The sequence below is a fragment of the Loxodonta africana genome, chromosome 3, assembly GCF_030014295.1.
Source record: "Loxodonta africana isolate mLoxAfr1 chromosome 3, mLoxAfr1.hap2, whole genome shotgun sequence".
Taxonomy (NCBI): Eukaryota; Metazoa; Chordata; class Mammalia; order Proboscidea; family Elephantidae; genus Loxodonta; species Loxodonta africana.
Window position 1 is genome coordinate 98,498,715 of NC_087344.1, and position 17,417 is coordinate 98,516,131.

General features: G+C 42.4%; 1 protein-coding gene across 9 annotated transcripts in view; it reads left to right on the forward strand.

Annotated features, from left to right (window-relative positions):
* The first annotated feature begins 6,007 nt into the window (after window positions 1-6,007).
* Window positions 6,008-17,417, forward strand: part of FGGY (FGGY carbohydrate kinase domain containing) — a 566,317-nt gene continuing 554,907 nt past the window's right edge. For 7 of the 9 annotated variants that reach the window (XM_023549536.2, XM_064282044.1, XM_064282042.1 and 4 more), the window contains exons 1-2: window positions 6,014-6,114; window positions 7,037-7,143. Coding sequence is in view for 1 of the 9 variants with exons in the window: in XM_064282044.1 (XP_064138114.1) it covers window positions 7,077-7,143 (67 nt within the window). In the remaining 8 variants the exon portion in view is untranslated. Of the gene's footprint in view, window positions 6,115-7,036; window positions 7,144-17,417 lie in introns of all 9 variants that reach the window. The other 2 variants (XM_003411156.4, XM_064282045.1) reach the window with 2 other exon arrangements.

Genomic DNA, 17,417 nt, shown 5'->3' on the forward strand with positions numbered 1-17,417 from the left:
ATTGATGAGAAGGACTTCTCCCCAGAGCTGACAGAGACAGAGAGCCTTCCCCTGGAGCTGTTACACTGAATTTGGACTTCAGGTCTCCTAGACTGTGAGAGAATAAATTTCTCTTTGTTAAAGCCATCCACTTGTGGTATTTCTGTTATAACAGCACTAGCTAACTAATACAGCATCCTGGGTTCAGTGTCAAGTGAGTAGATGATAAGTGTTGCAGGAATTCAGAAGAAAAGGGATTTATTAGAACAAATCCACAAGAGCCAAAGTATGACCTTGAGTATATTCCACTTGAACTTAGAGACCATCTCAAGACTAGATTTGACACATTGAACATTAATGACCAAAGACCAGATGAGTTGTGGAATGAAGTCAAGGACATCATACATGAAGAAAGCGAAAGCTCATTAAAAAGACAGGAAAGAAAGAAAAGACCGAAATGGATGTCAGAAGAGACTCTGAAACTTGCTCTTGAAAATTGAGTAGCTAAAGCCAATGGAAGAAATGATGAAGTAAAAGAGCTGAATGGAAGATTTCAAACGGTGGCTCAAGAAGACAAAGTATTACAATGATATGTGCAAAGAGCTGGAGTTAGAAAGCCAAAAGGGAAGAATACACTCGGCATTTCTCAAGCTAAAAGAACTGAAGAAAAAATTCAAGCCTCCAGTTGCAATAGTGAAGAATTCTATGGGGAAAATATTAAATAACGCAGGAAGCATCAAAAGAAAACAAAACAAAAAAAAAACCAAACCCAGTGTCGTCGAGTCAATTCCAACTCATAGCGACCCTGTAGGACAGAGTAGAACTGCCCCATAGAATTTCCAAGGAGCGCCTGGCGGATTCGACCTTTTGGTTAGCAGCCATAGTGCTTAACCACTATGCCACCAGAGTTTCCGCATCAAAAGAAGATGTAAGGAATACACAGAGTCACTATACCAAAAAGAATTTGTTGACGTTCAACCATTTCAGGTGGAAGCACATGATCAGGAACTGATGGTACTGAAGGAAGAGCTCCAAGCTGCACTGAAGGCACTGGTGAAAAACAAGGCTCCAGGAATTGATGGAACACCAATTGAGATGTTTGAACAAATCAGTGCAGCACTGGAAGTGCTCATTTGTTTATGCCAAGAAATTTGGAAGACAGCTACCTGGCTGAGTGGAAAAGATCCATGTTTATGCCTACTCCCAAGAAAGGTGATCCAGCCAAATGCAGAAATTATTGAACAATAAATATCATTAGTACCACATGCAAGTAAAATTTTGCTGAAGATCATTCAAAAGTGGTTGCAGCAGTATATCAACAGGGAACTGCCAGAAGTGGAAGCCGGATTCAGAAGAGGTCATGGAACCAGGGATATCATTGCTGGTATCAGATGTACCCTGGCTGAAAGCAGAGAATACCAGAAAGATATTTACCTGTGCTTTATTGACTATGCAAAGGCATTTGACTGTGTGGCTCATAACAAATTATGGGTATAGCACTATGAAGAATGGGAATTCCAGAATACTTAATTGCATCCATGAGGAACCTTACATAGATCAAGAGGCAGTCGTTCGGAGAGAAGAAGGGAATACTGTGTGCCTTAAAGTCAGGAAAGGTGTATGTTAGGGTTGTATCCTTTCACCACACCATTCAGTCTGTATGCTGAGAAGCTGAACTATATGAATAAGAACACGGCATCAGGATTGGAGGGAGACTCTTTAAAAACCTGCATTATGCAGATGACACAACTTAGCTTTCTAAAGATGCAGTAGACTTGAAGCACCTACCGATGAAGATCAAAGACTACAACCTTCAGTAAGAATTACGCCTCAACATAAAGAAAACAAAAATCCTCACAACTGGACCAATAAGCAACATCATGATAAATGGAGAAAAGATGGAAGTTGTCAAGGATTTCATTTTGCTTAGATACACAATAACATCCATGGAAGCAGCAGTCAAGAAATCAAAAGATGCATCGCATTGGGCAAATCTGCAGCAAAAGACCTCTTATTAAAGTGTTAAAAAGCAAAGATGTCACTTTGAAGACTAAGGGTGCACCTGACCCAGCCATGGTGTCTTCAATCACCTCATATGCATGTGAAAGTCGGATGATGAATAAGGAAGAGCAAAGAAGAACTGATGCCTTTGAATTGTGGTGTTGGTGAAGAATATTGAATCTGCCATTTACTTCCAAAACAAGGACCACAACTGTCTTGGAAGAAGTACAACCAGATTGCTCCTTAGAAGCAAGGCTGGAAAGACTATGTCTCATACGTTTCAGGCACGTTGTTGGGAGGGATCAGTCCCTGGAGAAGGACAGCATGATTGGTGAATTATAGGGTCAGCGAAAAGAGGAAGACCCTCAACAAGATGAACTGACACAGTGGCTGTAACAACGGGTTCAAGCACAGCAAGGATTGTGAAGGTGGCACAGGATGGGGAAGTATTTCATTCTGTTGTACACAGGGTTGCTACGAGGCTATGAGACGGAAGTGACTTGGTGGCACCTAACAACAACAGCAACAACAGGTGAATAGAAAGGGAAACTTTACAGAGGAAATAGGATCTCAACTACAACCTGAAGGCAGAATATGATTCCAATAAGAGATGAAATAAGGAAGAGGCTTTGCAGGCAGAAGCCATGATCTACACAACAGTAAGAGGTAGGAAAATTCTTGTCTTCCGGGTTTGCATTATGCAGTGTGGAGTACTGGAGAGAACACAGTTTTTTGAAATTCACTAACACTGCAGCCCTAAGTCTCAGTTTCCCCATCTGTACAATGGGTGTGATACTAGCCACTTCACACTGTTGTTGAAGACCAGAGACAATGTATGTAAAGTACCTGGTTCTTCAAAATCACGAATCTAAGTTAGACCTCAATATAAATGGGGTCCCTTCTCTCATAGTGTCCTATTTTTCTTCTGACTTGGAATTGAACTAATTATACATATATGTGTTTATTTAATGTCTGCTTAAGTTTCATGAGGATAGGGACAATGCCTTTCTCTGCACTCTCCTCAGTGCCATGAAGAGTAGGCACTAAATAAATCTCTTTTAACTGAATATATGAATGTATGAATTCATGAATAATGATCCTATTTCTGTGCTATGGCTCTAAGAATCTGTGAAAATACATACCTTCTGGTCAGAGGACAGGTTGCTGATGAAAGGAAAGGCATCAAAGAATGCAGCTACAAATTCACAGGACTTCCAGCAGTCATCAGTGAAGTCACCAGGTCTCTTTCCTGCCTCCCAGTGCTGCATGTAACCATCTCTGAGCAGGAAGGGAATTGCACAAACTTCCAATTCAGTTCTTGTGGACTTGCTCTGATTTTCTTCAGTTTCAACTTGAACTTGTGTATAAGCAATTGATGGTTTGTTCCACAGTTGGCCCCTGGCCTTGTTCTGACTGATGATATTGAGCTTTTCCATCGTCTCTTTCCACAGATGTAGTCAGTTTGATTTCTGTGTGTCCCATCTGGCGAGGTCCATGTGTATAGTCACCGTTTATGTTGGTGAAAGAAGGTACTTGCAACGAAGAAGCCCTTGGTCTTGCAAAATTCTATCATTCGATCTCCAGCATTGTTTTCATCACCACAGCCATATTTTCCAACTACTGATCCTTCCTCTTTGTTTCCAACTTTCCCATTTCAATCACCAGTAATTATCAATGCATCTTGATTGCATGTTTGATCAATTTCAGACTGCAGCAGCTGATAAAAATCTTCTATTTCTTCATCTTTGGCCCTAGTGGTTGGTGCATAAATTTGAATAATAGTTGTATTAACTGGTCTTCCTTGTAGGCATATGGATATTATCCTATCACTGAAAGCATTGTACTTAAGGATAGGTCTTGAAAAGTTCTTTTTGACTATGAATGCAACACCATTCCTCTTCAAGTTGTCATTCCTAGCATAGTAGACTATATGATTGTCCGATTCAAAAAGGCCAATACCTGTCCATTTCAGCTCACTAATGCCTAGGATATCGATGTTTATGCATTCCATTTCATTTTTGACAATTTCCAATTTTCCTAGGTTCACACTTCTTACATTCCAGGTTCCAATTATTAATGGATGTTTGCAGCTGTTTCTTCTCATTTTGAGTTGTGCCACATCAGCATATGAAGGTCCCGAAAGCTTTACTCCATCCACATCATTAAGGTCGACTCTACTTTGAGGAAGCAGCTCTTCCCCAGTCATCTTTTGAGTGCCTTCCAACCTGGGGGGCTCATCTTCCAGCACTGTATCAGACAGTGTTCCACTGCTATTCATAAGGTTTTCACTGGCTATGCCACTGGTGTTCAGATACCAGCAGGGTCACCCATGGAGGACAAGTTTCAGCTGAGCTTCCACACTAAGACAGACTAGGAAGAAGGACCCGGCAGTCTACTTCTGAAAGCATTAGCCAGTGAAAACCTTATGAACTAACCTTTTCTCATCTATAAAAGTGAAATGATAATTCAAGTCTAACCAAGATGAGATCTGCCGTAAGTTCATGAGGCAAGTATCGTGTATCATCTGTTCCATTCCTGGGGATACCCCGAAGAAGACCTGGGGGGAATGTCTTGGGTTAAGTAGTAAACACTTTACAATGCATTTTCATATCTGTTACCCCATTTATTCTTTTCAGTACCCTGGAAAGGTAAGATGGGCAGTTATTGTTTTTCCCATGTTATACTGCAATTCACACAGGTGGTAAATAACCAGGAGCCTTGGTGGCACAGTGGCTAAGAGCTTGGCTGCTAGCTAAAAAGTTGCAGTTCAAATCTACCAGGTGCTGTTTGGAAACCCTATGGGGGCAGTTCAGCCTTCTCTTATAGGGTCGCTATGAGTCAGAATCAACTCCACGGCAATGGGTTTGGGTTTTGGTTTGAGTACCTCATATCTTCCAGTGAGTCCACTGCTAGGTCTTTGGGTATTTTGTTGTAAGTGAAAGGGGAACCATGATGATGTAAATGACAGAAATAAGCCTAAACTGGAATCCGTTGCAGAGAGGCAGTACAAAGGCTGCCGGGCTCTTAGTGTGGCCTCAGCCTCACTGAGCCTCAGTACCCTCATCTGTAAGATAATGATATGAACACCTATTTTTTTCTGGGGGTTGTTGTGAGGAATAGCAGACAATGAATACCACACACCTAACACATAAAGCCAGCTCAATAAAACCATTGCTATCACCAAGGCTTACCTCTCAGAACTGGTGTGTCCTTAGAAAGTCACTTCCCTTTACATGGCCTCACTTTCTTTTTCTAGGAAAACAATGGGTTTGGATTCAATGACTGCTACGCTATCTTCCAAATCTAGGGTTCCATCAGTCTGGGAACTTGCCTTTCTCTGTGTGACTTTTAATGGATATAGCTCTGATTGGATCTTAGGTTGGGGCTCTCCCTCTGGTTACAACCTAGCTACATGTCGTTTTCTTTCTCTCCGCATTTGTAAAGTAGGGATAAATAGTATCCTGTTATTGGAAAGGTAAGGACTGTGAGGCTTAAATGAGATAGATGTGTCCATTACCCACCAGCCAGTAGATTCCTCAAAAGCAGGGATTTGCTTACATAATGTCATGCCTACTTCACAGGGCTGGCCACAGCATTAGATATGTAAATTCATGTCAAGTATGAAGAACAAGACCTGGCACAAAGCAAGCATTCAATGAACATTATTTTTTTACACCAGTATATATAACAGTCCTCATGCTCAATAAATGGTCAAGAAGTAGAATTACAGGAATCATACCCATTAGGGGCTGCGGAGAGTTTGCCTGGGTTAAGTTCTGGGAAATGAGCCCACAGACCAGAAAACCCCTGGCTGAAACCAAGACAGACCTATTCGTTTCCTTTAAAAGCCAAGGCGAAGGGCGGGGCCTAAATTAGGTTGCCTTCGGCACAACCAGCAGACCAAGCAGAGCCCAGCGGTGCCGGAGGTGGCGGGAGGACAGGCGCTGGCCAATCCCAGGCCCGGTTCCAAGGGCCAATCGGGGCGCGTTTTACAGGGGCCGGCCACAGCGGGTGGGGCCGGGCGCGGGGTGGGGCTGCTGCCGCCGGCCGGGACCGCCCTATTGAGGCGCGGCGGGGTTCCGCTCAGCTGCCTGCAGAGCCCAGCTAGCTAAAATGTAATTTCAGATTGGACAAGTAAGTGACCCTCCTCTCAGTTCCACGTGTGCATTAGGGGCTTTGCAGGCGTGCAGACTGTCAGCGGGCACGTCAGGGAGGAAGGTCCTCCAACCCCAGAGCGCACCGCGCCAGCGCCTTTCTCCCCCTTGCCGCTGCCTCTTCCTTCTCCTCCTCCTCTGCGGGCCTATGCCACCCTCACCAGCCGGGCCTTTGGTATCCCGGCATGGTTAAGTCCCCTCTGTCCTCAGTGAGGCTTCTGGGCAACTCTAGGAAAGGGTTGGCCTTTCCTGTGTTCCCAGGGTTGCCCTTGAGATGTCTGGGACCTGGGATCCTCTCCGAGTTAACTATGTCCTGTACCTCTCTCCTTCCCCAAACCCTATGTTTTAGGACAGTAAGACTTTTCCAAAGCAGTTTTTTTTTTTTTTTCGGAACTTTTTAATTCAGATGTGGCTACCTTAGGCATTGTAAGGCCAGTGCTGTTTTCAGCCACTTGTGATAGTATTTAAAGTGAAATTTAGTTTAGATGCTATCATCCTGTTTGGTTACAATTGTCCTGGTAGGAAAGGCCTAGGGGTATCTTTCTGTTTTTATTAATTTCTTTTAAGGTTGACAAGATGCAAAAATAATAACTTTCCATAATCTTGACTGTTTTCCACTAAAGCCCTTCTTAAGCCTTAACACTAATTTTGTTCCCAAATTAAAGGGTCAGTCATGACCAAAATAATGGAAGAGGTTTCATCTTTACATTAATTTTTAAAATTTGACATCTGGAGGCAGGGAGTGATTATGCGTTTGAATAGCATGTCAGGAAAAAAGACAGTTCTGTTAGTTTGTGGCTATTTAAATGGTAGAGTTTTGCTTGCTTTTCCCCTCTTTCCTATAATCCAGCAAGTATATATTATGATTTTTTAATTTTTAAGTTGCTGGCTATGTCTTCCAGGCTGCTGACTGCCTCCTGGTCATCTGGGAGCCTCCTGTTAATGCAGCCCTCCTGCTTGGCTCTTGACCTGATGGCCACTGCCTGGCTCTTAGGAGGGCTCAGAGCAGGTGAGGAGGATCTCCTAGTGGGAGGCTCAGAGGACTGTCCTTAAGGATGGCTGGGGGAACACAACAGAGGAGTGAAACAGGCCTGGAGATTGGGTTTGAGGGGGGCAGATTGGGGGCCTTCCTGGCTGGGTTTGGAAGTCAAAACACATGTGTTGAGAGAAGGAAACAGCCCAGAGGGTGGACAGTTGTGTCTTTCTGGATGAATTAAGAAGTTTACTGGGAGGAGACCGGGCCATCTTCCAACCTGTGTTATTTTTTGCTGTTGGCCTTGTCTTTTCCTGGAATCTGGTTCCCTTTCCCTAACCTTTCTGTTAGTTCAAATCACAGTCAATTACCAGCTGGTTTTTAAAACAATTTGAGGTAATGAGTCTTGCCCTTAAACTCTCAGCCAGAATAGGACCCCCTAAGGGGATTTGAAATAATTATTTTGCTTGAATATACTGTAGAGATCACTTAACCTCTTCCCTTCCCACCCATTTTGTAAGGGAGGGACATAGAATCAACCCAGGTGGTATAAGAGGAGGTCATCCAGAGCATTTCTTCCATTCACTAACTTGTTCACTCATTTTATGGCCCATACTGTTGGGCTGAACAGGCCATTGCTTTATCCCATCATATGCTCTATCCAGAGAAACTTACTGAGAGCCCAGCCTCTAGAAAGTTACACAGTGATCTGAAGATCATTCTAATTAAATACACTAAATGCCCCTTACCCTTTTCCTTTCTTTTTATTTTTGAAAAAGCCATAGCACAGAAGAATAATTATAGTAACTGGAAATATTTAGCATGGAAGAAAGAAGAATCAATAGGGGGCTGTGAGAGCCATCTTGAAACATTTGAAGGAATAGCCCTAAGATGGAATAGGCTGTTTGGATGTTCCCTAGGGATAAAAATTAAGACTAAAATTAGGAAGGCATATAAAGCAGAGTCCAACTCAATACAAGGAAGACCTTTCTTCTTATTACATTAATAGCTGCTTGTAGTGAAATTCAGATGGCACAAAATCACCCTGCAAGTCTCCACTGTATTCCATTCCCTACATGTAACGGCAGTAAGCAGGTTTTTGTGTATTCTTGAAATCTTCTGTCGTAGGTCTCTCTACAATATAGTACTTTTCAAACTTTAGCATCCATCAGAATCACATTGAAGACATTTAAAGCCTGGATGTGGGGGCCAACCCCTCCAGAGTTTCTGAATTGGTAGATCTGGGCTGGAGCCTGAGAATTTGCATTTCTAACAAGTCACCAGGTAGTGTCGAGGGTGCTCTTCTGGAGACCCCAGTGAGAGCCACCGAAAGCCAAACCCACTGCCTTGGAGTCCGTTCTGAATCATAGCAACTGGTGCTTTATCCTTTGTGCAGGAAATAACAGAGAGTTCCCACGTACCCCTCTCCCTGCCACACAGTTTCTCCTATTATTAACATCTTACATTAGTGTGATACATATTTTACATTTGATGAACCGATATTGATATATTATTAACTATTTTTTTTTTTTTAAAGTCCATGTGAGGATGGCACAGGACAGGGCAGAATTTCCAGGGTAGTTTTGTTCCGTTGTTCTTTTGTAAGAGGATTGTTAATGAATCGGAACCTACTCGATAGCACCTAGGAACAGTGAAGTCCGTAGTTTACATAAGGGTTCACTCTGTGTTGTACAGTCCCGTGGGTTTTGACAAATGTATAAAGTTATATGCAACCCATTACAGCATCGTACCGGGGCCGTGGTGGCTCAGTGGTTAAGAGCTCAGCTGCTAACCAAAAGGCGAGCAGTTCAGATCCACCAGCCACTCCTTGGAAATCCTATGGAGCAGTTCTTTATCCTATGGCGTCACTGTGAGTCAGAATCAACATGATGGCAACAGGCACAGTATCATACAGAATAGTTTTATTGCCCCTAAAAGTGCCCTCTGTTCCACCTATTCCTCTCTCCCTTCTCCCTCTGAATCCTTGATGGGCAGCCACCGATCTTTTTATTGTCTTTATTGTTTTGCTTTTTCCAAAATGTCACATAGTTGGAATCACACAGTATGAAGGTTTTTTGAACTGGCCTTTTTCATTTTGCAATATGCATTTAAGGATCCTCTAGTCTTTTTGTAGCTTGATAGTGCATTTCCTTTTATCATTGAATAATACTCCACCTTTTAAAGGACATCTTGGTTGCTTCCAATTTTTGACAATTATGAATACAGTTGCTATAAATGTTCATATGCAGGTTTTGCGTGGATATGCGTTTTCGACTCATCTGGGTAAATACCTAGGAGCGTAATTGCTGGATCATGTGGTAGACCTATATTTAGCTTTGTAAGAAATTGCCAGACTGTCTTCCAAAGTGGCTGTACCATTTTACATTCTCACCAGCAATGAATAAGAGTTCCTGTCGCTCCACATCCTTGCCAGCCTTTGACGCTGTCCATGTTTTGGATTGTAGCCATTTGAATGTCTAGTGGTATTTCACTATTGTTTTAATTTGCAATTTCCTAATGACATATGATGTTGAGCATCTTTTCATATGCTTATTTGCCATCTGTATATTTTCTTTGGTTAGATGTCTGTTTAGATCTTTTGCCCATTTTGCAATTGGATTGCTTGTTTTCTTTTTCTTTTAAAGTTTTTATTGTGCTTTAAGTGAAAGTTTACACATCAAGTCGGACTCATACAAAAATTTATAAATACCTTGCTATATACTCCTAATTGCTGTCCCCCTAATGAGACAGCACACTCCTTCCCTCCATTCTCTCTTTTCGTGTCCTTTCAGCCAGCTTCTGACCCCCTCTACCTTCTCATCTCCCCTTCAGACAGGAAATGCTGACATGGTCTCATGTGTCTACTTTAGCCAAGAAGCTCATTCTTCACCAGTATCATTGGCTATCCCATAGTCCACTCCAATCCCTGTCTGAAGAGTTGGCTTTAGGCATGGTTCCTGTCTTGGGCTAACAGAAGGTCTGGGAACCATGACCTCCAGGGTCATTCAGGTCTCAGACCATTAAGTCTGGTCTTTTTACGAGAAATTGGGGTCTGCATCCCACTGCTCTCCTGTTCCCTCAGGGGTTCTCTATCATGTTCCCTGTCAGGACAGTCATTCCCTGTCAGGCAGGCACCATCTAGTTCTTCTGGTCTCAGGCTAATGTAGTCTCTGCTTTATGTGGCCCTTTCTGCCTCTTGGGCTCATAATTACCTTGTGTCTTTAGTGTTCTTCATTCTCTTTGCTGCAGGTGGGTTGAGACCAATTGATGCATCTTAGATGGCCGCTTGCTAGCATTTAAGACCCCAGACGCCACTCTTCAAAGTGGGATGAAGAATGTTTTCTTAATAGATTTTATTATGCCAGTTGACTTAGATGTCGCCTGAAATCATGGTTCCCAAACCCCTGCCCCTGCTGCACTGGCCTTCAAAGTTTTTAGTTTATTCAGGAAACTTCTTTGCTTTTGGTTTAGTCCAGTTGTGCTGACCTCTCCCGTGTTGTAAGCTGTCTTTCCCTTCACCTAAAATAGTTCTTAGCTACTATGTAATTGGTGAAAACCCCTCTCCCTCGCTCCCTCCCCCTCTTCATAACCACCAAAGAATATTTTCTTCTCTATTTAAACTATTTCTAAGTTCTTATAATAGTGGCCTTATACAATATTTACCCTTTTACAACTGGCTAATTTCACTCAGCATGATGCCTTCCGGATTCCTCCATGTTATGAAATGTTTCACAGATTCACCATTGTTCTTTATCGATGTGTAATATTCCATTGTGTGAATATACCATAATTTATTTACCCATTTATCCATTGATAGGCACCTTGGTTGCTTCCATCTTTTTGCTATTGTAAACAGTGCTACAATGAACATGGGTGTGCATATATCTGTTTGTGTAAAGGCTCTTATTTCTCTAGGATATATTCCAAGGAGTGGGATTGCAGGATCGTATGGTAGTTCTATTTCTAGTTTTTTAAGGAAGCATCAAATCGATTTCCAAAGTGGTAGTGCCATTTTACATTCCCACCAGCAGTGTATAAGTGTATAAGAGAAATTTATTCTCTCACAGTCTAGTAGGCTACAAGTCTAAATTCAGGGCATCAGCTCCAGGGGAAGGCTTTCTCTCTCTGTTGGCCCTAGAGGAAGTTCCTTGTCCTCAGTCTTCCCCTGGTCAAGGAGCTTCTCAGGCGCAGCAACCCCAGGTTCGAAGGATACGCTCTGCTCCTGGCACTGCTTTCTTGGTGGTATGAGGTCCCCGTGTGCCTCTGCTCCCTTCTCTCTTTTATATCTCAAAAGAGAGTGGCTTAAGATACTATCTAGTAGATCTCATCAATATAACTGCCACTAATCCATCTTATTACATCATGGTGATAGCTTTTACAACACATGGGGAAGTCACATCAGATGACAAAATGGTAGACAGTCACACAATGTTGAGAATCATGACCCTGCCATGTTGACAGACATTTTTGGGGGACACAGTTGAATCCATGATGGTAGGTGCCAATTAGTTCGGTAGAAAAATAATCTCAGTATTGTTTTCATTTTCATTTCCTATGTTGTTTGTGGGACTGAAGATACATGTATATATTTTTCATATGTATTCATGTATTCCTTTTTTTGTGAACTGCAAGTTCATACAGGAAAGGAATAAGTATGAGCAAAGGCACCAAGGACCTTTGTTTTGAGGGGTTGTTAGTAGTTTTGTAGAACTGGAGTATGAGGGGTTGAGCTGGGGGCACTGAGGATAGATAGACAAGCAGGAACTAAAGGGCTTTGTGGGTCAAATAAAGAGCTTGGACTTTATTATGGGCAGAAGATGCATTCGTGGTTTTGAAGCTTGTGCTTTAATCCTCAGCAATTTAGAATTTTGTTTGTGCGGCCTGTAGGTGGTACAAACAGTTAAGTGCTTGGCTGGCTACTAACCAAAAAGTTTGTAATTTGAACCTACCCAGAAGCCCCTTGGAAGAAAGGCCTGGAGATATGTTTCCAAAAGGTCAACCAAAAAACCAAACCAAACCCGTTGCTGTCAAGTCGATTCGAACAACTTATAGCAACTGTATAGGACAGAGTAGAACTGCCCCATAGGGTTTCCAAGGAGATGCTGGTGGATTCAAACTGCCAACCTTTTGGTTAGCAAATGAGCTCTTAAACCACTGTGCCACCAGGACCCCATGAAAATCCTATGGAGCGCAATTCTACTTTGTAACACATGGGGTTGCCCTGAGTCGGAATCGACTGTGCAGCTACTGGTTTGGTTTTTTGGGTTATGTTTGTGGAATAGCGGACTGTTCAGTTCCCTAAGTCTAATGTTTAATCTTCAAAGAGTTCATTTTTTAGGCCTTTCACCTTAGACCTTAAAGCTACTGGGCCATGCTTCAAAACAGGTAAATGCCAGGATAGGCCGAAGACTTCAAACAGCCTCTGGCTTGCTGTTGTCTCTGAGGAAAGAGTTTTATAAGATCACGTGGAGAATGGATTTTATTGCTTTACCTAATGCTGCCCTGAGCCCTTCCCTAATTTACTGGCATCTGACAGCACTCATTAAGGTTGGTGGGTTCTTCTGTTGTTTTAATTGGAGTGACTTTCTGGGACAAGCTGTGGGTTTTGGCCAATATGCTAATAATAATGGCATTGCATTGAAGGTCTAGTTAGGTGTATGGAAAATCATTTCCTAGTTAATTATGTCATCAAATCAGCAGCAGCCTTTTGGAGAAGAAAGAGACAGAGGGGGAAAACTACATATATATTTAAATTATTGAGATCTCAAAGAAAGGTTAGGAATCCACATTTCTGAAAGAGGAGTTCATGTTAGAATAAATCACCAAGGTTGCCTGTAATTTTCTGTTATGGGTTTAGCTTTGTATTTGGCATATCAGGGATTAAACTACAATAACCGTGTGTTTAGAGTCTTTTTTTTTTTTTTTTAGAGTCAGCACCGCCCCCCCGCCCCCCAGTCCTTTGTGCCTATTCTATCATTTTGAATGAGAATGGGAGACCATAAAATCCAAATATTTGCTTTAAGTGAAATTAGTATAAATTGAGTTTGTAAAAGATAGACTGGCCTTGTTGGTCAGTTTGTCTGAGTGGGCTCTTTCTCCATTTTCCTTCTCCCCTCCATATGCATTCCTGTGGAAGTAGAGCCCTTGGTCAAAGTGGAGCCTGCCCCAGGGCAAGGAGGATGGTGCTTCAACCACAAGCTTGAGGATCTTAACCACCCAGAAGAGAGTCTTGGTGATAGTGCTCCCTAGAACTTGCCAGGGACAGAGTCCTTAGAGTCTTTTTGTCTTAAAATTTTTCCATACAATTTTTTCTTCTCCCCCATAACGCAGTTATTCCCCCTATTGCTGCATTACACTACGTTGTGCTTGCCTATGTTGTTGTGAGGAGCCCTCAAGTCGGTTCTGATTCTTAGTGACCCTGTATAAAACAGAATGAAACAGTACCTGGTCCTGTACCATCCTCATAATCGTTGCTGTGTTTGAGCGCATTGTTGCTACCCCTCTGTCATTCCATCTTATTGAAGGTCTTCCTCTTTTTTGCTGATCCTCTACTTTATCGAGCAAGATGTCCTTCTCCAGGGACTGGTCCTTCCTGATAACATGTCCAAAGTACATGAGACGAGGTTTTACCATCCGTGCTTCTAAGAAGCATTCTGGCTGTACTTCTTCCAAAACAGATTTGTTCACTCTTCTGGCAGTCCATGGTATATTCAGTATTCTTTGCCAACACTATAATTCAAAGGCATCAATTCTTCTCTGTCTTCTTTATTCATTGTCCAGCTTTCGCATGCATATGAGGCCATTGAAAATACCATCGAAAATAACAGGCTCACATTCGTCCTCAAAGTGACGTCTTTGCTTTTTAGCGCTTTAAAGAGGTCTTTTGCAACAGATTTGCCCAGTGCAATGCGTCTTTTGATTTCTTGACAGCCGTTTCCATGGGCATTGATTGTGGATCCAAGTAAAATGAAATCCTTGACAACTTCAGTATTTTCTCCATTTATCACGATGTTGCTTATTGGTCCAGTTGTGAGGATTTTTGTTTTCTTTTTGCTGAGGTGTAATCCATACTGAAGGCTGTGATCTTTTATCTTCATCAGTAAGTGCTTCAAGTCCTCTTGGCTTTCAGGAAGCAAGGTTTTGTCATCTGCATGTTGCAGGTTGTTAATGAGTCTTCCACCAATCCTGATGTCGCTTTCTTCTTTCTATGGGTATTGTCTATAGGTACAAGGAAGTAAGGAGAAGAACATGTTCAGTTAATGTACAATATTTTCTACATCAGGATTTATAGTAATATAAGGTGGTCCCTATAATCAGAGCATGAAGTATTTCTAATGATTGAGGGTCTGAAAGATTTCACACGATAAATGGACTTGAAAGTTCATTGTGAAGTGTGCCTAGGAAGAAAGTGACTTGTTACCATCAAAACGTAGTCATTTTAGGGATGGTAGCAAGAATCTAAAGCAGCCCTGGTAGCATAATGGTTCAGCTCTTGGCTGCTAACTGAAAGGTTGGCCATTTGAGCTAATCCAGTGACTCCATGGGAGAAAGACCTGGCAATCTGCTCCTTTAAAAATTACAGCCTAGAAAATCATATGGAGCAGTTCTACTCTGTGAAATAGGGTCAAAATGAGTAGGAATCGACTCTATGGCACGTAACAGCAGCAGCAAGAATCTAGGCATCTTTGGATGTTATAAATGATAATGCGTTCGGCTGCTAGCCAAGAGGCTGGAGGTTCGAGTCCCCCAGAGGAACCTCAGAAAAGTTTGTTGGTGATCTACTTCTGAAAAATCAGCCATTAAAAACCCTGTGGATCACAGTGCTACTCTGACACATGTGGGGTCACCATGAATCGAAATCGACTCAATGGCAACTGGTTGCAAGAGTCTTAACCCTGACCAAGGCAAACCTGAATTTGTCCTCTCTCTACTGGCTTCATGACCATCAGCAGGTTATTGATCCTCTCAGAATTTCAGCTTCCTCATCTGTAAGTGGGAGAAACAGTATATGCCTCGATGGGTGTTATAAATGTAGGTTCCCTTCTTCCTTTCACCATTCCAGGGAGTGGCTTGGTAGAGGTACAGAAGAAGGTATTATAAAAGGTAACGAGTTGCTTTATTAGAACAAAAGGTTTTGCCAGAAAAAGTGAGGAAGGTAAGAAGAGTTTTGTCGAGGAGAATGTGGGAGATCTGAGGTTTAACTTGCTTCAAGGGGATGTTTGTTGGCAGAGATGGGGGATGCCATTCGATGAGTCAGAGTTTTCATCCATGTTTCCTTTTTAGGAGCTATAGTGTGCGTTCAATCCCAGAGTGGTTGAATTTTGCATTTTCTTTGTGACTGCCGTTGGGCCACTGCCTATGGGGCTTTCTGAGGGTGGTGGTTTGGGGTGCCATTCAGGGACTGGCTCAGTTTTGATCCTGTGGCTGCCACATTGTGAGGCAGGTATGGGGTTTGGTGAGTTTTGACTTTCCTGCCTTGTGAATCCAACCTTGAAATTAAAGAGATGACCATCCTTTTTACAATCTGATTTAATGCCATGTCTCTCCTCCAATCCCTTCATGTTTGTCTTAAAAAAAAAAAACAATGGACTCAGTACAGAGCATAAAGTTCCTCATCAGCCTGAAAGCTATTGAGTTTCTTATCTAATGGTTGAAATGGTCATGAATTCAGTAAACTGGCACTGACATTTAAAAAAAAAAATTGCCGTTGTCTCTTCCAATTCACAGCAATCCTATAGGACAGAGTAGAACTGCCCCATAAGGTTTTGCTTGAAGTATATAAATGAACTAGGAATAATTTGAGATTAGCAAACAAGGCTACTCAAACAGGGTTGCTTCTGCAGGCAAAGAAGAATCAGCACAACTCAGGGGTTCAGTGTCTCCAGCTTCATCGGTATGTGCCCATATGTCCCCATCCCAATTTTCAGGATTCCATTTCTTCCCAATCACTGCTGTCACTTTAACATTAGATACTTTGCGAGGTTGGAAATTCAATTCATGTGGTAATTTATTGACTTGTAGAGTGAGAATCTGGGTTTGGTTTACAGAAATCTCAGCTTTGGCACACACAGAATTTCTAGGTCATTTGAGTGGCACTTTTTTTTTTTTTTTTGAGCTGAAAATTTAAAGTCCTGAGCCCAAAGTTCTCTTTCCCCACTTTGTCCAACAAATTTAAAAGCAACCGGGTAATATCATTATATTCTTCAGGTTGACAAAAATATTCCAAGGTAGCAAATATGACTCTTCAGAGCCTTGTCTCTTAGAAGTATTTAATTAGGAATGTCCGATAGTGGTATTTCGTGTATCTCTATTGCTAATCATGCTAGGGACTATCATTGCCCTCTTTACTACTGGAAATAGAGTCATTAGTGGCTTTAACCTGTTGCCTTCCAGTCGATTATGACACATAGTGACCTCGGTAGCACAGTGGTTAAGCGCTGTGGCTGCTAAGCTAAAGGTCGGCAGTTCGAATTCACCAGCCGCTCCTTGGAAGCCTTATGAAGCAGTCCTACTCTGTCCTGTAGGGTCGCTGTAAGTTGGAAACCACTCCACAGCAATGGGGTAGTGGCTTTAAATCTAACCGGATTCAAACCTGATTTTGGATTCGCTAGAGAAATAGAGGAGCCCCTTGGTGAAGTGGCTATGAGCTTGGCTGCTAGCTAAAAGGTTGGCACTTCGAATCCACCAGCCACTTTTTGGAAGCCCTGTGGGGCAGTTCTACTCTGTCCTATAGGGTCACTATGAATCGAAATGGACCTGATGGCAATGGGTTTGGCTTAGTTTTCTCAGAGAAATAGAGCACAAAAACCCCAAAAACCCACAAAAAACGAAACAGATCGTATGTATATGTTGTTAGGTGCTGTCAAGTCACTTCTGACTCATAGCTACCCTATGTACAACAGAATGAAATGATGCCCTGTCTATATATATAGTATGTATAAGCAGCCCTGGTGGGGAAGTGGTTAAGCGCTCAGCTGAACTGAAAGGTCAGCAGTTCATACCCACCAACTGCTCTGCAGGAGAAAGATGTGACAGTCTGCTTCCGTAAAGAGTTCAACTTTGGAAACCCTATGGGACAGCTCTGCCCTCTCCTGTAGGGTCGCAGTGAATTGGAATCTACTTGATGGCAACGAGTTCGGTGTTTTTTTCTTTCTATATATATATATATATATATATATATATGGGGCAGGGGGGCAGAGGGAGAGTGGAGGGAAGGAGAGAGAATTATTCTGAGGAATTGGCTCATGTGATTGTGAAGGTTGGCAAGTCCAAAATCTATAGGTCGGGTGACAGGCTTGTGTCCCAATTCA